At 35.5% G+C, this 22,244-nt stretch overlaps 1 protein-coding gene and 1 pseudogene across 7 annotated transcripts in view; one reads left to right on the top strand and one right to left on the bottom strand.

Moving 5' to 3' along the window:
• Positions 1-281: 281 nt before the first annotated feature.
• The window catches only part of PIAS2 (protein inhibitor of activated STAT 2), a 94,211-nt gene continuing 72,248 nt past the window's right edge, over positions 282-22,244 (bottom strand). For 2 of the 7 annotated variants that reach the window (XM_007197204.2, XM_007197202.2), the window contains 5 exons: positions 20,431-20,564; positions 17,750-17,921; positions 9,966-10,105; positions 5,107-5,144; positions 282-2,417 (listed from right to left, as the gene is read on the bottom strand). In XM_007197204.2, coding sequence (XP_007197266.1) covers positions 2,235-2,417; positions 5,107-5,144; positions 9,966-10,105; positions 17,750-17,921; positions 20,431-20,564 — 667 coding nt within the window. In that variant the 3' untranslated portion in view covers positions 282-2,234. The other 5 variants (XR_452464.2, XM_007197203.2, XM_007197205.2 and 2 more) reach the window with 5 other exon arrangements.
• On the top strand, positions 11,145-11,478 carry LOC130704580 (40S ribosomal protein S25-like; annotated as a pseudogene).

Here is a 22,244-nt window from a genome sequence, read left to right as displayed (position 1 = left end):
GATTACAAACTTAAAAGTATATTTTAAAAAATGTTAGTCACCTGTATGAGATAAATTAAAAATTTATGTAATTCAGTGTAAAGCACCAAAAATAAACAATAAAACTGTTCACATAAAACAGTGAAAAGGAAACAGCACAACTATAAAAGCACAGAGGTATCATTGACAAGAACCAAGTAAATAAACTAATTTCTATTAATTTTTTTCATTTACCTGATAAAACTTTGTTGGTTAAATTGGGGAGGGGAGGGTCTCTGAGCATCTAAAGGGTAACAAAGTGATAACAAATATACAGCATTTCTTTATTAACAAATTATACCACACAAATCAGGTTACTTTTTCTATCTGATTACAGAGTTAACAGAACTTGCATCCATATTTAGAGCAGCAACATAAAATTTTACTAGGAAGAAATTCTGTATCTGGACCAATCGACTGTAACGTGGACTAAGAAGGTAAAACTGGCAACTATGATGCAACTACTGCAAGAAGATTCAGGTTCGTCTCCCATGCTTATAACTCTCCAAAAGGGATAATTCATTAAGGGGATAATGCAGCCAAAGAAGGGATGATGTAGAAAATCACATGAAATTAAATGAGTACAAAAAGAGCACGGGGGGGGGGGGGGGCATGAGAACTTGAGAAGGTGTGAAAAACCAAGCAGTAACAAGTCAGCTCCCTGGAGTTGCACCAACCCAGATTGTTCCCTGTCCTAACTGAAATTGGTGGACTCTTCATCTGGGCACTTCAGTTTGAGAAATCAGTTAGATTAATCATTTTTAACACAGGTTTATTTTTAAAGTAGATACAGCTTAGGGAGAGAAAGCTAAATATTAGGGAAGTATTAACTCCTTCAGAACTCAAAATTTTGCAGCCAAATGAAAGCAAAGTATAAAATTTGGATAAAAATGTTTCTCCAAGGGTAAAACAGTTTTCTGAGAGATTTTAAAACCAAACACACAGTAAGAGAGTAGTTTTCAAAGTGGGTTTCAGGCCCATCGTCTCCTCTTCAAACCTTTCTTATATTCAAACATTTCTAATTCTGTTTTGTCTTTTGTGGCTTCAGGAAAGATTTCCTTTTAAAAAAAAGGAAAGCGAAATCTGATGCCATCCCCATCCCCTTGCTACTGTTTGTTCTTTAAGTTTGAAAATCACTGCTATGAGAAAAATGAGATCTAAAACATATTTTCTTTGTCAGTGTTACTAAACTGAAAAGTTTCAACACAGATCTGTACATTATCCTGTAAAATAAATGAGCAAAAGAAGTTCTTAGGAAGAAATTAAACTTTGCTATTCCCACCGCCCCTAAATCTGTTCTTCCACTGCCTCCAACCTCTCAATATTTCTAGACAGTGAGAACAAAATTCTAACAAACATTCCAGCCTACACCTTAATCTAAAAACATTTCATTTGACGGCTGCAGAGAATTTTTTTTTGAGAAGGTAAGCCCCCAGTTTATAGAAACCTCTAGAATAAGAATGTACGATTACCAAAATAACACACATTACATCAGGGCAGACTCTGCATAGGGTTTCTTCAACACAATCATTAATAAAGAACAGCCAAATCCCAGAACTTCACTCTGCATTCATCAGCACACAATACCAAAGTGTAAACAACCACCAGGGGAAAATGCTTAACACAAAAGGCCATTTTTCTTTGATGGAATCAGGGAGAAAAGTGGAACTGCAGGAAGAAAAGTAGAACCCAAGCTTTGGCCACTTATCAAGACTTCATTACTTCAACGAAATAGAACAAATCTCCATGGAAAGGACTCATTTGGCAAACGTAACTTCTTTCCATATATTTTTCCTTCACATCAGATTAAACAAAACTTGTCATTTCAGAATCATTGATTACATCTTTTTTTAATTAGAAAAAAGTTTACTTGAATATTTACATAACTTTATTGCTGTTTATTACAACAAAAAAAATTTTAACTGATTTGTAGAATCCAACCAGTAACATGTGAAATTGAAATCCATCTCTCAAGAAGATGCAGTTACAGCTGAATGTATCTGATGCTCAGAGCACAGCATGAATAAGAAAAATCCTTGCATGTCATGTGGTTCTTGCTGCAGTCATCTGTGTTCATCTCTCAGAAGGCAAAAGGGTCCATCTGACACTTCAATAAATATCAAAGTAATTGTTACCAAAAAAATAGCTTCCACGGACCAGAGATCCAAGAAAGAGCAGTTTTAATGAATGATTCCTAGAATCGACTGAGTCCTCCTTTAGTCCAATGAGATGATGTCAGGAATGTTACTTCCACTGCTGGTTATGACCCCTGTCTCACTCCTGCTGCTGGATGAACTAACATGAGTACTGCTTTCATGGGGGCTGGTGGTGGTGACAGACGTACTGCTTGCTGTTAAGGGTGAGGTGAGACTATCCAAAAACATAGGAGGACAGTACTGCTTGAAACAAACAATGATGCCGATGAGGAAGAGGCTACATCGATTTTAAATACAGAGACTAGAAATTGTTAGATAAGCACAAGCGATAGCCACACATTTAAATCTCAGTGGGACTTAAAAATTTCTCAAAACTTCACATCTTTGGATGGAAGGTGGCATGAATTTAACATTTTACATTATTTTGTGAGTGCAGCATATTCCTGATTGTCTCAAAACTTACAGAATTTGTGACCAAATATGTAGTAGTACAAAAATGTCAACAATAACTGAAGTTATTTAATACTGAATATTGGCCCCAAAATTATGACTCATACTTAATCTCAAAAAGAATTTGCTCACTAAATATATTTATACCAGATTTAAAACACACTGTAAAAGGCTAATAAACTTGTTTTTAATGGTGTTAAGAAAAATGCTAATTCAATAACTCTCTCAAAATTTAGTATTACTCAGACCCTTAAGGAATAATGTTAAGACTGATCAGCAGGAAGGCAGCATCTGACTCCTTTGTACATACATGTAACAGTACCTGTGTAATTAGAAGATAGCATACATTCTAATATAGAGACTAATATAGAAACTTGGTAGCTAACTACCACGGGATGCTCAGAAAGAGTTATCTCAGGTACTCACAAAATTTTGGAATAAATCTTAAAGGAAATCTAATCTAATCTAATTTCCTTTAAGATGCTTGCTTGACACCCCCTTCCAACTGTTCAAATTTCTGGTTTCTTTAACATCTTAGTTGCTGATTCCCAAACTAATTCCAACCTGAGTTTAGTACTCTAATATTGACCTGGAGGAACAGAGAGAGACAAGAGCTAAAAGCTTTATTTTATATCACCACAGAATATTTTATGTGAGAGACAACTGCACTGACAAGTGAGATAAGCGAGGTCCAGTATACATTACAAGAGGAGAGGTCCTAAGTCTGTGTTCAGATTGACTGTATGAAAGAAGATCAGTAAGGATATCTGATCAATATTATCAATTCTATATATTATTCAGCCTATCATCAGAGATATTAAGAACAGAAATTTAAAACTGAAGTTGTTTAGACTACATGATCTTCAAAAAGATCATAAAATGGGAACAACAGCCCCAGGTTTAAGGCTGCCACTCAGTGGAAGGGCAACAACTAAAATTCAGGGTGCCTTTTAAAAAAGTAACTTAATGTTTCAGATGGACAGTTGTCTTGGTTCATCAACAAAATGAATGCCAGGCACAAAGACATTCAAGGGGAGTTCTTAAAGAGCTTCTAAGAACCTCTAAAGAGAGTTGCATTGTCAGGTATTAAACTTCTTTAAAATCAATTTCTAATTTACCACTAAAATTGAGCCAAGAATCTGGAAAAAGCCCAGAAACTTAGTATTTTATTTCTACTACCTCTGAGGCAGTTTTTGACCACCTAGGAGTAAAAAGGTACTCTTCTTCATTTGTATAATGAATGCTAGATACTATAGTCCTGCTATCAATAGCCTCTACATCTTGAAATCTTACAATACTCAGGTTACAGCCAATCTAACTCTGTAGCCTTTATGTGTAATTTGAACACATCTGCATAAGGATAACAGGGATTAAGGGGGCAATGTGGAGGTAAAGTAGAACAAATCTAAGGATTCAAGGAAAACTGAAAGCACAACCTCACCCTTCATTTGGCTTAGCAACAAGTTAGCCTGACACCAAGCATGCTAAATAGCCCTATAAAATCAAAATCCTCTAGGTTCCAAGATCATTTTTTAAAAAAGGATGATTCACATTAAAAACAGTAATACTTTAAGCCTGAAGAATCTATTTCCTAAAAAAACAGATATTTTGCTATAGAATCTACTGATGTAACAAAGTCAACTCAGGGTGAGAAGAAACTCCTCATCCTGTGCCTGTTACCTTGGGCCCAAATTTCCAGTGCTGTTTATGTGATCAAATACAGAGTACTGAACCAGGAAGCTGATACAAGACCTGTGGTTAGCTGATTCTGAGCAGCCTACGAAGCAGTGGATCATGGTTCGTCCTCTATCCCTCCCTACTCTCAACACTTCTCTCAAAGTCTCTTTCTCTGTTTTGCTTTTCCCTTCAGCTTTTCCCATGCCTTTTCCTCCTCTGCTCTGCCTCTGCTATAAGCCTTATCAGTGGAGTCCACGCTCATTGCAAGGTCTTCATGTTGGGACGCTGGGATACTAGAGTTTCTTATCTCTGACAAAGAAAACAGGAATGACTGGTTTATAGCAAGTTTAGATTAGGGAATCTCCAAAGTCTGAATCTGGTTGCCTTTAAAAACAAGGAAGAATCAAGCTAATGATTCAGTCTGTTTAATCAGCTTCAGCTATTTTCTATGTATAGAGCAAGTGTTTTACAACTTATCTCTATAAGGTTTTAACTTCCAGTCATCTAGCACTGCTTCCCCTCATTTTAATCACTCAAATGCTTGTAAGAAATGCCAACTGATTATATTAAACGAAATAAAATATAATTTAAAATTCCAGTATTAAAGGCCAAAATATCATAAACTGAGAACTAGCAACTTCATCCCTCCAAGTAAAATTGTGAAATATTTATATAGTACTTCCTTTCCATCAATTTAAGTAACTGAGAGTTGACTGTCCTGATTTTATGCAACTGGTCATTTTTAGTTAGTATGACACAACCAACAATCAAATACAAATTAGTTGCTTAAATTCAGGATACATACCTGGGGATCAACTGGAATAAGGGAAAGAAAATCCAAACCTAAAACAAAAATGTTCTGTTAATAGTTGTCTCATATGTTGGAGACAAGAATTATTTCCCTAAATCATTTTTTATTTACCTTAAGTCATAAAACATTTGGGTTAAGGTCTTACCATTCTGCCATAGGGAAGGTCTATACCACGATCAGGATATTTCAGGATATTTATGTGGATAAAACCCAAAAATGAACATATTTCCTAAAAAAACAACTAGAAAAACTGCCTCCCAGAGACTTAAAGGGGGCAGTCCAAAATTTTTCAGATAAATAGGACTAGTCAAAGCAAACTTTCCCCCTTTATCACTTAGCAGAATGAGAAGCAATAAAATGAAAAGATGATGATCTGGATTCAGACCATTAAAAAAACATACTTAAGACTCTTAAGATACTTCACATTTATTTTTTTAGAAATACACCACACTGAGCTTCATCTAAAATATCACTTCTTAGACAGATAAATGTCTATTTCATGGACAGCTCTCTGTTCCCCTGTTCCCACAACAAGAGTAGTAGTACACAGTTCAACGTGCTGCACAAAGCAAGCACTTGCTAACTGCTGCTCACTAACAAGCTAAATCTTACCAAGGTGTGCTGGGTTATAAGCTAATGCAGTTTTCTAAACCAAAGCTTTGGGATTCTCCAATTATGCTTTAGAAATAGAAATGTGGTAAAAGGTTGCCCAGTAATACCATTTTGAAATATTAAAGTTATAACAATAAATAATAAAAAATTTCAGGTCTGAAAAATCTAGCAATAAACTTCAAGGTCAGTCCCCATAGACCTCTGTTAGACTAAATTTCAAAACATTAAAAAAAAAAAAAAATCACATACTAGGTGTAGGTTACTAAGACAGGCCAATTTCTATTCATTCTATGAATTTTTATATGCTGGTATTCAATGTCACCTCAAGTATAATAATCATACAGAGTGTACCCTAATACTAGACTGTTACTCTAAAGAGAGAATATTAGTGGGAAATGATATTTAAAATATTTAATAACCAGTATGAATAATTTATAAATCAAAATGTTAAAGTATATTTATTCCCTTATAATCTCTAAATAAGGGTATGATAAAAATACTTATCGGGTAATACAAGCTGTAGCACCAATCATTTGAAAGAAGTCATTTAATTTCTAAAGCATTTTTGAAAACTGCTGATATTTTTCATTTCATATGCCTATCACTAGCTATATGATACAGCAAGGTTTGAGCGGACACTGGAATCACAACAAACTTTTCCAAGGAGTTTCCCATTAAATTGATACTAAGTAGGTGACATATCTCAATAAGCAAAGAGTTTCTCTTCACACTAATGATACTGTCCAGTACATCCTCTCTCTGCTTCAGCTGAACAGTAATTCAAAATTTGTCTAGCCCTTATAATACCTTCTGAGAGTTTTAGACATTCAACATTTCTATTATGGACTATGTCACAGAGTTTATTTGCATATCATTTAATTGGCTTAATTTTATTAATTTTGTTTTGCTTCAAATGGTATATAACATTATTTATATAATAACTTCTGCTTTTAAAAGCTTATTTAATTTCAAATATTCACTTTTAATGTTTGTTGAATCACTCAGTCCATTTGAATAACGAAATTTCTTTATAAAGCTACAGAAAGTATTGCTATTTCTGTTGGAATATTGTGTATTGAAGCCAAATCACTCAAAATGCTCCTTTTCTAAATGTTTATTCCCATTTCATAACTTCAGCTTAAATAAATACACAGGCTTGATGTAATTTTCAAGCTGTTTTTGCCGTTCTAGCACTGGAGACTGCCCATCGAGGTGCCAGGTGTCTCCATATTTTCAGTATTTCAGTTCCCATCTCGTCAGACGTACTGCAATTCTCTTTGATGATTATTTCATGTGTGCTCGTAGATATATAGTCTATTGATAAAACATTTTAAGAGATTTGTTTGATCGATATCTTTTGATACCTTATCCAGGGATAATTGAATATGGTAACTTATACAATGCCATAATAAAATGTCTAGAAATTTTTCTGAAATTTTGGTTGAAACCCATTGTCTCCCTAGCATTACACAGATGCTGTCTACACAAAATTCAATAATGTTTTTAATGTAAATATTTCTCACTGATACCATTTTTCTCAAACAGTAACACTGAAGTTCGATATAGTATTTAAGATGTTATTCCTATTAAAAAATGATTATCAACCATGTCTTGCAATTCTACTTTGTAAGTACAGACTATTAAAACTCTTACATGAAATAGATGAAGTTTCACGAACAGTGATTAAACGTTATTGCCTTATTTTGTAAGTTTAGTAAAATGCTGTTTTCTTATTTCACCATAAGTTTGAACTGCAATGGTATGTTGTACTGACGTATTTTTAGGCCCTCCTAAGTATTTCACAGTTGAAAATGCTCAATTATCTTTAACTAAAAAGCAGGTAGTGTTAAAAATTCTGACGGTACATTCTAAATGCTTTTTGATAAAATTGTTGTTTTAGATTTTAAATGCTTCTTCATGTGAAACTGACTCTGTATGTCTTATTAATAACAACACATTCTCCTTACTTGAGCCATGAACTTTAACAAAACATAACTCCTACATGATTAAATATGTAAATGTTTAGCACTTTCAAATTTTAATGATACAACTTTTGAGCACTATTCCCACCTGACAAATATGGCACTAGCAATAATAAGGCAGTCATATTTTTTCATGAAATAATCAAGCTGTTTTCCATTCCATAAATACAAATTATGTTTTATTTTGCATTCACTGTTGCACAGTATCAGAAGATGCTCCAAGCTGCAGTTCATTATTAATATCATTTCTTCTTTGTTCTCCTGCAGATTCAGAAGATTCATGTTTATGACGTTTAAAAGGAATGTTAAGAAATGTATTAAAAGTTTGTCATCTCTCTATTCTTGGTGTTCTATTTAATATTTTATTATAAATTATTAAACTTATAAATATCAAAATTGTACAGTACTAATTACATAAAAATTATGCACAAAAAATCCCCAAAGTAATTACTAATTACAAAAGAGCATATTAACAGTAAAACCAAAGTAAAAACTAAACTATTTAGATGTAGTAACTGCTACATAATTCATAGATGATGGTAAACTGGTAACTCTTCTAAAGTACAACAGTTCCTATTCTATTCTGTTTATCAACTGATAAGAAAGCCTTTCAACATTTTAATAATCAGTATCACTATATTGGCTTATATTGTCTAAATATCAGCCCTGGATATTAGTCTTAGTTCCTTAATGTCAGCTTGAAATGCATTTTATGAAATACACAGTTAACATATTTTACTGTTTTTCTCAAATCTGTACATTTTATAAAGTAAATAGGCTGACTTTATGCCCAAATTTTGAAATAATATAAATTCCTTGAAATTAAAAATTCATCCAAACTCACATAATTCAAAAACTAACAGGGCAAGTGATTTGTACATTGTACCTGTTCTATTGCTAAATGGCCAGAGTCACTTAGTAAAAACAGAGAACGTTCATTATCTTTTTTCAGGATTTTTAATTCAAGATCTTTAGGAAACAAATCCTTCTGGAATGCTTGTTTGTAACACATACTAAGATGACATGTGGACACTCTTCAACTTCATTTGAAACTAGCCACAGTTAAAGCAAAACATGGCAGTAAGGAATTAAGACTCTCTGACTTTCCATCTTTCTTAGGACCATGAAACCTCACCTGTAACTCAGCATCAAGCTTTGTATCAACAAATACTCTATAATTGGTGCTAGCTGGGTTTACAAACAATTTTTTAAAATACCAATTCCCAAAGTACATGTGGAGTGAACACATTTAAGAAGCAAAAGGTACTTAACATTTTTTTTGATGGATACTATTTTTAGTCTACTCTTTTCCATTAAATTTTATTCAAACTGAATAAATGCTGAACAAATTTCAAGTGACAAAATTACACTGGGGCAGAGTACACACTATCAACTTTTTCAACAACACAAACTTTGCCCAACAGAATATACATTGTGCTTAAAATAAAGACCTTACTAAGAGGGGCAAGAAGAATAAATCATAGGTCAAAATTAATTTCCTAAATCCAGAAAATTAATAACAGGAAGAGGTGACTGTATGCCACTAAAAGGGCCCTTCAGAGAGAAGGGAAGTCATGAATTTAAGAGTCACTGGTACTAACTTGCTCAAATTTGATCGACCAAAAAACGTCTGCAAAAACAATGGCTATGTAGGGAGGGAAAAAGAGGGAGGGAGGAAAAAGCTTTAATTTTGTAATATGGTCTTGGTTGCATACATCTTGGTACTAAGGTAATTCAAGCAGCCTTGAAGCTTTTAACTGTTAACATACATATAAAAGATATCCCTCAATATTAAGCAGAGTTCTAGGGAAACAGCAGGTAGATCCTATTTTTACAGGGTAAAGCTGGTAGGCAACACTGACCTCACAGTACACCAGTATATTCTGAAGTTGTGATGGGATACCAAGAAATGATGGGCTACTAAAAAAAGTATGAGAAAACATTCTCCCTAACCTGTGAAGCTTCCATGATAAACCAAGAAAGAGTCTCTGAGTACAAATTCTCTATGAGGAAGAATAAATTCTGTAAAATTTTCCTACTGTATTTCCTCTCATCAAAATCTACAGATTGCTCTGTAGTTAAAATGATAGGAACTGAATGTGATATATTTAAAACAGATACTACTTTTACAGGAAGCCTTTCCTTAGCAATTTCCTTAGCATTTCTATTTAAGATATTTAAATTATATTTGCTCCACAGATTAAGATAAAAAATAAATGGTAAAACTTGATAAAAAAAACAAAACAACTCTTCACATACCTGGCAAATCTGATGACATGCTTGATATTGGCGTGTGGTGGAATGGTACTGAGTAGTCTGTTAATGAAGGCGGAATAGCAGCAGGATCAACCGAAGTCACACTGGGCACCCTTACAGAAGATGGCTGATACATGAGAACCCTGTTTTAAATAGCATGGGAAATTACAAACAATCTGGCTGTTAGTTCACAGGAGAGAAGGGCTGTACCACTGGGCATTGTCAGTCGTAAGTTCACTAAGTTTCCAAACAACTATATGGCAGCTACTCACTACACAGTACTCCACTCACTCTCCTCTTTCATAACAGTCTTCACTTTAACATGAACATATGTTGGCTCTCAACAGCAGCTGTGACATAAGAGCAAGGTGGCATTAAAACATAATGGACAGTGCTGGAGCAATACATAAAACTTTGATCCACAAACAGGAATATACTCTACATAATGATTTTATTAATGTATGTGTAACATGTATGTGAATATTAGTAATTTTATATATAAATTTAGAAATAAAATAGAAGACTCCTAAGATTTGATTAAAATCAGGGTACCTTTATGAGTGAAGCTTATACTTACTATAGCTCAAGCATGATTTCTTCCATTCTAACGTGAATTGTATTAATTATTAGCGATCTTATCTGGGAATCACCCAAGCAAAGATAGCCAGTCCTAAAGCCAGCCAGCCTGATAACAACAGGCAGCAATCAGAAATTAGAATAAGACAACTACTCAGGATTTAAGACATAATATCCAGAAATAAAAACACTGGCTACCATGATACCATCTACTCTTCCAAGAGGGCTTACGACTTTGAAATTCGCTGTTCATGCTACGAAAAACACAAATAAAATACACTTAAGATACACTTTATTACTGGTATTTATACATGTATGTATACACACTATATATATAATAATAATAACTTTATAATTTTAAGAAGCAGTATAGTTAAACATATTTTTGAAAAAGTTCAGGAAAAAAGAGAGATGATTTTGCATTCTTCCTACTTAACCTTCATTTTATCTTAGTCCAGGGTAAACAATTAGAAGTTCTCAAGAAAACACCTTGAGTATATACAAGAAACTAAGCAATGTTACGGACCCTCTGGCTGATGGTGGCCATCTTTTTGTCCAGCACCTTAGTGAGGCTGCAGTGGTAGCACCTGCTCTCCGAGCTCTGCGATGCCACACAAGGATGACAAGAAAAAGACAGATGTCGGAAAGTCAGCCAAGAAAGACAAAGACCAAAGGCAAAATGTGGGACAAGCTCAATAACCTAGTCTTGTTTGACAAAGCCACATAAGACAAACTCTGTAAGGAAGTTCCTGACTATAAGCTTAAAACCCCAGCTGTTGTCTCTGAGAGACTGAAGATTCACAGTTCCCTGGCCAGGGCAGATCTTCAGGAGCTGCTTAGTAAAGGACCCATTAAACCGGTTTCAAAGCACAGAGTTTAAATAATTTATACCAGAAACACCAAAGGTGGAGATGCCCCAGCTGCCAGTAAAGATGCATAAACAGGTCCCACCACTGTACATTTTGAAAAATAAAACTCTACTAAACTAAAAAAAAAAAGGAGGGTGGGGGACAGGGACACAGGGACATTAGGTCATTAGGACATTAAGGTCAGCATTCCAAAGCGCTGCCAGTAAATTATTGTGAGCTTAATGAGAGAGGCACAGAGCTCTGTAGCTGGAAGGGACCACTACAAAGATGAAGCACAACTGACAGAAACAGTACAACCATCAAAGTTGGACTGAGATGACAAGTAGGACCTCTAGATGTCCTTTCCCTTGGTTGAAACTTCCTGTTATTGCTCAGATTATTAAATACTAGTAATAAGAAATGATGACATATTTGCATGACATTCTTCATACTCTGAACAACTGACAAAACTATTTCATAACCTCAATTAAAAATCTCAAACCACTTAAATAATCACCACCTATTTAGACACTGGAGTCCCTCTAACACCAGTTTGCATTATAACATGAGGCTCTTGTCTAGCTGTTATTCTGTATTATTTGTCAAAAATACAGATGTTGTTGGAAAGGAGGAAAATGAAGTCCTCTTGAGAGGACACACATGGCTGTGCTGGCAACTGCTAGTCTCAGAAAAGCAAATAAATAACATAGGTCAGAGTTCAGGAATCTTAAACTGATCCATTTGGGAGGCAAAGGAAATATAACATGCTTGAGACAGTAACATAAGCCTCGTATTTCACAACACATTTTCCAGATGTAGATGAAGATGGACAAAAAGAGCAACCTGCCTCGGTTAGAATTGGAAGGTTTCTTGGCCTCCAGTGTTACCTGTCAACCTAAAACCACAAAGGTAGACTCCAGAGGGGGAAAGAGAAAACCTGAGATGAGCTCAAGTACGTATGTTATATTAAAGCAGATCTTTTTCTGGAGGTTTGAAGACACTGGTCCTCTACAACGATGAAAGTAGAACAGAAAATCACCAAAAGTGTTTTCAAATTACAAATGATCCTACCTCCCACACAGGAATGTGTATCAGAAATTGGGGGATGGGGTATGAGGATAAGAAGGAAAAAGACAGGGACTTCCCTGGTGGCGCAGTGGTTAAGAATCCGCCTGCCAATGCAGAGGACACGGGTTCGAGCCCTGGTCTGGGAAGATCCCACATGCTGCGGAGCAGCTAAGCTCATGCACCACAACTACTCAGCCTGCGCTCTAGAGCCCGCAAGACACAACTACTGAAGCCCGCGTGCCTAGAGCCCATGCTCCGCAACAAGAGAAGCCACCACAATGAGAAGCCCTCGCACCACAACGAAGAGTAGCCCCCGCTCACCGCAACTAGAGGAAGCCTGCGTGCAGCAACCAACACCCAACACAGCCATGAATGAATGAATGAATGAATGGAGACACTGGTATATGTTAGTACTAAGGAGGGGGTTTAAAAAGTGGCTCTGATTATTCTGGTTGTTTCACAGTATTAATATATCTTAATCATATACATATTTTTTAAGATGCAAGCTTTTGAAGAAGACCTATATATATATATATATGTGCGTGTGTGTGTATATACATATATATGTATGTGTGTGCATATATATATACACACATACAATATACACACATACATATGATTTCATTTATTTTAAAAAGTTCCTACTTAAAGGTACATTTAATCTGTCACTTTTTCTCTGACACTGAAAGAAACGAAAAGAAAAATTTCAAGTTTACAAGAAAAAGACAATGGCTGCCTTCCTCTTGCTCCCTCTTCTCTTCTTTTGATATGTCACACTGGAGATTGTCTTTTGTCCTGATCCTGAACTGACCTTTCAACCTGGATCAGATTTATAGAAAACAACAATAAAACTCATTTTCCTACCCTGGCCCCTTTATTTCCATCTGTAGAGGAGTAAGGTCAATGTCCCAATGCACATGTCACCACAGTAACTCTTAACCACTGCATATCTTCTGTTCTCATAACATGAAACTTTGAGTGATTAAATAACTATTCCTTCTTTCTCCAATACAAAATGCTGTCACAACACATGAAAATGTCACAATCCACTGACACTACAAATTATTAAATCAACATCTAAAATCTCAGCAAACATCAAACTATTTAGTGTAGGTTAATTCCTATTACCTGAACCTTGTAACCATTAATACAAATTCAACTTTATATAGAATTGGGGAAATTCGTCGTTTGTTAGGATTATCAAATTACCTACTGGTAGAAAGATTTTTGTTTTAATCAGAATCTTCACAAAGACCACATTCAGAAAGGTAAATGATTCTAATGCCTATGCAAAAAAAGATGTATTTATAGATACGGAATAACAGGAACCATGGAGAAATGTAAATGGCTGTGTCTGGTGGAACTGTGGGTATGTGATGCTATAAAATCATAAAAACATTTTTTAAAACTTTTAATATTTGTTACTCCCTCCTCACAGGATAGGCAAACACACACACAGGCTTTATGTGTACAATATGTATGTGCACATATATAAATTTTTATAGCTGTATCCATAATATCACAGCACAAAGGTAAACTGCTGGCATGCTGCTAGACAGCAAATATTAGTATTCTAGACTGTGTACTAGATCACTGAATTCATCATACTTGGCCCCAACTCACATGTCTGAAAATTCAATAACTTGAATTTTTATCCATAAACCTGAAATTCACTGGGTGCTCCCACTTTATGATCATAAAAATATTTTAAAAGATTCAATTTTGCTAATGATTCTTAATCTATTTCTAATCTTTGTTTCCTGTCTTTAGAATACCTCCACATTAATGACAAAGCAGTCATTCAATTTCCCAGGCATGGGGTAGGGATATAATATTTAAAATTATCTTTTAATTTAGAAAAATCGCAGAGGTTTTCTAAAAGTCTTAGATTAAGGTGCCAATTTCTTCTGACAGGCTATGCAGGGAAAGAGGTTAGAAGAATTAGCATCAAAGTGTTAACAGAATGCTTTTTATTTCTTGACGCTTTGAAAAATTGTTTATAAGAATAATTTTTTTCAAAAACAATACCTCTTAAAAAATAACTGCTCACCTGAATTTTAGACTGTAACTTAAAGTAAGTTTTCCTGTTTTTCCTCTATTTCCCATTTGCTTACTATCATTGACCAGGAAGTCCTATGATAAACTTACACCTCAGAGAAAATTTCTAGATGCTGACACAAAAGAGAGGATATGAACAGAACGACCAGGAACAAAAACCAGGAGAAAAAAATGTAAGAGTTGCAAGGGATTACAGAGGTGATATAACCATAGCATGAGTCTCCACTGTGACACTCGGACAGGTGGCATCCACTCTTCCTTAACACAGAAAATGTGATTTTAGCACAAAACATCAACTTTCTTAGTGTTCAGAAAACTCCAACGGGAAGTTTTTCCATGTATCTTTCCTCCATTGGACTTAGATCTGCCAAATGTTATAACAAAGAATAAACTCAACCCAGTTCATCAATGACTCCCGTTCAAGAACTACAAGATAACTATAACATATTCTTTTCTCCTGGCTTAACAGCTTCAATCCTTAGACCCATTCATCCATCAGGCTATGTTTCCACTATTCACCATCCTGTTTCCCTCCTCTGGCTGCTCTCATTAATACCCTTCTTGATGACAGCCCTGACTAAAATGGTCTAAGTGAAAGTTTTCTAGCCTAAAATGGAACAAAACTGGCATGCGTATGTATCCTGGACACTGCTTCGTTTATTAATGCAGTCTAAGAACAAATCAGCTCAAGTGGTGAACCCTTCAAACCATTAAGTGAATTCTGACATTTCAAAGAGTTTCTATCAGGAATGGCCATTAATTTATGGAATGCCACCATCTATTAAAATGACTATATACAGTCATCCCTTGGTATCTACAGGGGATTGGTTCCAAGAACTCTCCCACCCCCCACAGATACCAAAACTCATGGATGCTCAAATCCCTTATATAAAATGGTATAGTACTTGCATATCCTCCCATATAAATTTAAATCATCTCTAGATTACCTTATAATACCTAATACAATGTAAATGCTATGTAAATAGTTGCTTGTAGCAAAGAGCAAATTTTGCTTTTTGGAACTTAAAAAAAATTTTTCCCCAAGTATCTGTGATGATCCATGGTTGCCTGAATCCATGGATATAGAGGGCTGACTTGTTGTCCTATGACAAGATCCATTTTATCAATGTATTTCCTAATAATAAAGCATTCTTAGATAAACCCTACTTGGTGGTAATGGATGCCATTTTAATATATTATTAAATAATTTACTAAGCCTGAATTCAGAATTTTCACTGAACTTCCTAATGTGAGCCTGTTTCATAATGGGTTCTTCTCTTCTGGCTGTTAATGCGTAAGTCTAGTTTGGTTATTAAGAGTTATGTCAACTTTGTGGAATGAGCTGGGAAGCTGCAATTTACAGACATTTTAAACCAAAATTTTCATGTATTGCTGGTTTAGTCAAAAATTTCTACCTTATACTCACAATGTTAGTTTTTATTTTCTTTTTAACCTCCATGAGGAGACTTACATCTATCTCTATGGTAGGTGACCGCAGGTGTGAACTGCCCTGATTCCTGATGTTGAAGTCATTTCAGATTGTCATTTCATTTCAGATTGTCACCCAATGTACATGCCACTCCTCCAGTTCTGAGTCCTCATCAAGTATTGGTAAAAATGTGCTAAAGGACACATAGATGGTAGACCCTTATGGCGAGCCACCAGAGACACCCTCTACGATCACAGTAACTCATGAGTCCATATCACTACGCACAACCCTTCAACCTGCCAGGAACCCATCTAACTATAATACTGTGCAACGTATGTTTTTCCAACATATTCTGAAGGGTTTCATTAGAGAGTAAAATCTGGAAATACCACATCTAAGTATTCATTCCCATGGTTCTCCACTTCAGTAAACATTTCAAAATTACATTTTCATTTTTTATTATTTAAATTCTAGAAGCGCCAAGCAAATTGTCTGAAAGGAACAATAAATGATCAGCATCCCCCCAAAAACATCCCACTTGAAATACTTATTTCATTTTCTGTTCCACTAAAAAAACAAACAAACAAAAAACACCCTTACTGTGATGTGTAAATCACATCTGGAAATATAAGCATTTTAACAGTGAAGAAGGCAGCACAAAAAGTTTAATTCTCCTGGTTTCAAAAGTAACTATAAAAAAAGAATGTTTCAAAAGTGCACCGAGAATATAACTCCACTTGTATAAAATGTCTAGAAAAGGCAAATTTATAGAGATAAAAAGAAGATCAATGGTTGCCTAGATTTGGGGTGTGCATCAGGATTAACTGCAAATGAACATGAGAGACGTTTACTGGCTGTTGAAAATATTCTACAACTGAATTGTGATGATGACTATACAACTCTATGAATTTACTAAAATCACTGAACTGTGCAATTGAATACTTAAGATGGGAGAATTTTATGGTATATAAATTATACCCCAATAAAGCTATTAGAGAAAAGAAGTGCTATGAGAGGCCAAAAGATAAGGCTGGCATACCCAAGTTTGAAACAATATGCTCATGGATGTCAAGAGAACCCGCTGCTACTTTCCTGCAGGTTCCAAAATCTCTAAGAAGCACCTATTGCTAAATACTCAAACCTGTCACTCACTATATGTCAGCAACAGCTTCTGCCAGATGACTCATAAATAAATGCTAGACTGCATTTACTAGCCCATATTTTGCCCTGGAGAGGGTGAGAAGGGAAGGCAATCAATTTTTTACTGAGACAATGACCATGTGGCTGACACTGAGGCTGAACTCTTTCATTAAAGATCTTAGAAACCTGAATTTAAACTTATGAGGTAGGCATTATTTAACACCATCTTACAGAACAGGAAAAGGAGGCTCAAACAGGTTAAATATTTCATCTAAGATCACAGAATGAGTAAGCAATGGTGTCAAAATTGGAACCCACACTTGTCAGATTCCCAATTCCACACACTCAGCTTCCTCATGTTGGTCTGTGATGCCAAATTTACTCCTTCCAAATAGATTCAAGAAAACAACAAAAAGTATCAAATATGAAATAAATATTTAGACATGAGAAGATTTCAACTCTCACTTCCCAAAGATGGGAATATATTCTTCATCAAAATTTGCTTTCCTATAAACAACATGCTCACTTGAAAATATTTCAACTGAACAAAAGGCAAATTAAAATAGTCCTATATGGTTATGCAACTCTCAAAGAGACATTTACAAACTTATCCCAAGAACAGTTAGTTCCAAGTGTAATAAACAATAGTGAACTATAAATTAACAAACCCTTTGGTTGGGCTGCTTTGTGTTTCTGACATAAAGATGCATTTCCTTTTGGCAGGAGGGTCTTCCTCTTCATCAGAAGAGCTTTCTATTGTTAGGTCAATGACATCCACTTTCTTCTTGCTTGCCTCACTGGCTACAGTCACTGAACAAGGCTTACTGAGGACACCTGCAGCTGCAAGTAGGGAACAGAGGTGAAAAAAAAGTCAAAGGTGTAACACGAGCTCTAACCATAAGAGTTTTAACTGTGCAGCACATCCTGGAGAATACACAGCCAATAAAGCCCATACTCTGTCCCACGGACAGAAACCAACTCTAACTCCAGTCATCTGTCTATAAAACGACTGCTTACCTAGGGAGACAGGGTGAGCGCTATGCCTTGTGAGAAGATCGAAAGCCTCTTTCAGATGGCACGCTCCGCGTTATCTCCCCAGTACTGCCGACAGATTTGCACAGATCCTGCTCCTCACGCTGTCTCCCTAGGTTAAGCACTCATGTTACAGACAGACATCCAGAGTTAAGGGGCTGGTCTCCGGCCATGGACAAGAGTATGTAGCTTTACTGGCTGTGTATTCTCACAGACATGCGGTAGGGCTAAGTCAGAATCATACTTCCAATCTAGCAAAGCAGTGGTGCTCATATCAAAGAATATATAAGCTCTACACCATAAGCAAGAACTTGATAAAATTTTCACCTTGATAAGTGGAAAAAACCCCAAACATCTCACTTAAGTTACTCAGACATTTAAAGTTTTTCTTATCAGCTATCTACTTAGGTTCTCCTTTCTGCCCACTACAACAGTCTCACATGATATGTTAACTCACCATTTCAAAGAGTGGTGAGTTGACTCACCATTCTACTACAATCTATTTAGTAGAAAATGCATGCTACTTGATAATGGAAAAGCAGCAGCAATTAATTAACTAAATCACTACTTTTCTCAAGGATGAGGAAAACCCTGATCATTCCACCCATAGGTTCAGTAACAATCACAGGAGAATGATTAATATTGACATAAATCCTTTACTTTTTCCTCTCTTCTTACTCTGAACGTCTATTATTCATTACATTATTACAATGTTAAATATAGTCAGCACAAAACTCAAATGCAGTGAGTGGACTATGTCAGATAAAAAGAAACTAAGTTCACCTATCGGTTTCAATTTCTCAAACAGCCTTTATTTTCCCCACTCAGTGTAGACAGCACAGGGAGTTGAAGGTTGAGTATAATTCCTAGGTAACCAAGGCAATAATCAAATTTCTTCCCACAAGGCAATGGAAACAATTAGTTCACGTCTTTACCAACTAACCTATGACCATCTTCCCCCACCCTCCATTAATGGATGATACAGCCTCTCTAACCACACCTCCACCTGGGGTTCCTCCAACAGGTACTCTAAAAATAATTCTGAGGGACCTCCCTGGCAGTCCAGTGGTTAAGACTCCATGCTCCCAATGCAGGGGACATGGGTTCGATCCCTGGTCAGGGAACTAAGATCCCGCATGCTGCACAGTGTGGCAAAATAAATAAATAAATAAATAATTTTTTAAAATTTTAAAAATGAAAAGTTCTGAAAAAGTGTCCATAGAAATGTCATTTATAATTTTTCATGTTGTAACAAGCACCATATATTAAAATGATTTTAAAGAACACAAGTAACAAATGTTGGAGAGGATGTGGAAAAAAGGGAACTCTTGTGCACTGTTGGTAGGAATGTAAATTGGTGCAGCCACAGTGGAAAACAATATGGCAGTTTCTTAAAACATTAAAAATTAACTACCACATATGACCCAGCAATTCCACTTCTGGGTATATATCCAAAGAAAACCAAAAACACTAATTCGAAAAGATACGTGCACCCCCAATGTTCACAGCAGCATTATTTACAACTGCCAAGACATGGAAACAACCTAAGTGTCAACAGATGAATGGATAAAAACAATGTGGTATATATATATGTATTAATATATACAATGGAATATTACTCAGCCATAAAAAAGAACAAAATTTTGCCATCTGCAGCTACATGAATGGACTTGGAGAGCATTATGCTAAGTGAAATAAGTCAGACAGAGAAAGACAAATACTATATGATATGACTTATATGTGGAATCTTAAAAATATAACAAACTAATGAATATAACAAAAAAGAAGCAGACTCACAGATACAGAGAACAAACTAGTGGTGACAAGTGGGGAGAGGGAAGAGGGGAGGGGCATTATTACAGGGGTGGGGAAGCAGGAGGTACAAACTATTAGCTACAGGATAAGCTACAAGGATGTGTTGTACAACACAGGGAATATAGCTAATATTTTATAATAACTATAAATGGAGTATAACCTTTAAAAATTGTGAGTCACTACATTGTACACGTATAACTTCTAGAATATTGTAGAGCAACTATACTTCAATAAAAAAATACTAAAATGATTTAGGTGATTGTTTTATTTACTTTATATATGAAAAATACACTATGAAAAAACTGATTATAATGTGGTATAAACTTCAGTGCACTTCTTAAGAATAAAAATCATTTGGGAGAAATTGCATATGTAATAGATGATCAAAAGATAAAGTGAGCAAACTGAGCTCCAAATGGTAGCTCTAACGGCCAAAGTTAATGCTAACGATAACATCACACAAGTCTCATCGCTTTGCTCTCTGCTGCAGTTCTGCACATACTTTCTATTTTTGTACATGGTTGGCTGGATACTTTCATAGCTTCTTTCTTCGGTCTCATTGGGCACCAAGAACCATCTTCTTGGAATTTGATCTCATCCACATCAGAACAGTCATTGAGAATTTCCATAAAAAGCCTATAAACCAAGTAAGAAGTACAGAAATGTAATCAAATGGCTCTGTTCAAAGGTGAAATAAAGTAACACATTTTACCTTGGAGACAAAAGTAATGCTTTTTGTTTGTTTTGGCCCTAGGCTTTAGCTGTTTAACCGGCAACAAAAGAGTTAAGTGACTTATTGAATATCACATTAAAAATCAGTGATTAAACAGAAATAGACACCTGGAGCCTTCTTGCTGGGGTTGGCAGTAAAGAAACCACCCTCAGGGACTTCCCTGGTGGTCCAGTGGTGGTAAGTCCGCCTTCCAGTGTGGGGGACGCGGGTTCCATCCCTGGTTGGGGAGCTAAGATCCCACGTGCTGCAGGGCAACTAGGCCTGTGCACCACAACTACTGAGATTGCACACCTCAACAAGAGAGCCCACGTGCCTCCAACTACAGAGCCCATGTACCCTGGAGCCTGCGCACCACAACTAGAGAGAGAAAGCGTGCACTCCACAACTAGAGAGAATCCCATGCACTGCAACGAAGAGCCCGTGTGCTGCAAAAAAAAAAAGATCCCACATGCCACAACGAAGACCCAACGCAGCCAAAAAAAAAAACAAAAAAAACCCCTCAACATAACACATAAACCAAACATAAAAATTCTTGTACAAAAAATCATTTATAAGCTTAGTATCAAGAAAAAAGGATTACAGTGGTGGGGAAAGGAAGTAGAAATAGGGACACAGAAGAAGTCTCAATAAATTTAAAATAACTCAGCATACAAATTATGTTCTATGATCAAAATGAAATTAAATTTGAAATGTCTTCAGAAAAATACCTGGAAACTAAACAAAACAACCCATGAGACAAAGATAACATTAAAATAATCAGAAATTATTTTGAACTGAATGGAAATGAAAATATAATACAATCTTTAAGATAGTTTAAGGTACTACAATCTTTAAGGTAGTTAAAGCAGTACAATCTTCCTATATTACAAAAGGACGCAAATCAATAACCTCAGCTTCTACCTAAATGAAACTAGAAAAAGAAGAGCAAATTAAAGTGAAAGTAACCAGAAAAGGAAAATAACAAAGAACAGAAACAAATGAAATAGGAAAAAAATAAAATAAAATAGAGAAAAAGCAATGAAACCAAAAGCAGGTACTTTAATATCAATAAAATTGACAAACTTCTAGCCAGACTTAGGCTCACTCAGAAAGAAACAGATAACGCAATGAGCACTGTGTCTATTAAAGACATTTGTAAAAACTTTACCACAAAGAAAATTCTAGGCCCAAATGTCTTCACTAGGAAATGCTATCAAATATTTGAGGATTCATGATACCACCACTTACCGGCTCCCTATATAAGGCCAGCATTACTCTGATACTAAAAACAGACAAAGACAAAACAAGAAAACAACAGACCACTATCTCTCATGAACTTTAGCAAAACAAACCCAACAATAAATATAAAAGATAACAAATCATGACCAAGTGGGATTTATCTCCAGAATGAAAGGTTGTTTAATATTTGAAAGTCAGTCAATGCAAATCATCATGTCAACAGACTAGTCAGTTCAAGACAGCAGGACAAAGATATAAAACGCATCCAGATTAAAAAGGAAGAAGTAAGACTGTCTTTATTCCTAAAATATTACTGCCTATACAGAATATCCTATGTTCTATAACAATGCTATTCGAACTACAAA

This window comes from Balaenoptera acutorostrata, chromosome 13 (genome assembly GCF_949987535.1).
Source record: "Balaenoptera acutorostrata chromosome 13, mBalAcu1.1, whole genome shotgun sequence".
NCBI lineage: Eukaryota > Metazoa > Chordata > Mammalia > Artiodactyla > Balaenopteridae > Balaenoptera > Balaenoptera acutorostrata.
Note: the sequence above shows the minus strand (reverse complement) of the source record. Positions and strands in the feature narration are given on the sequence as shown.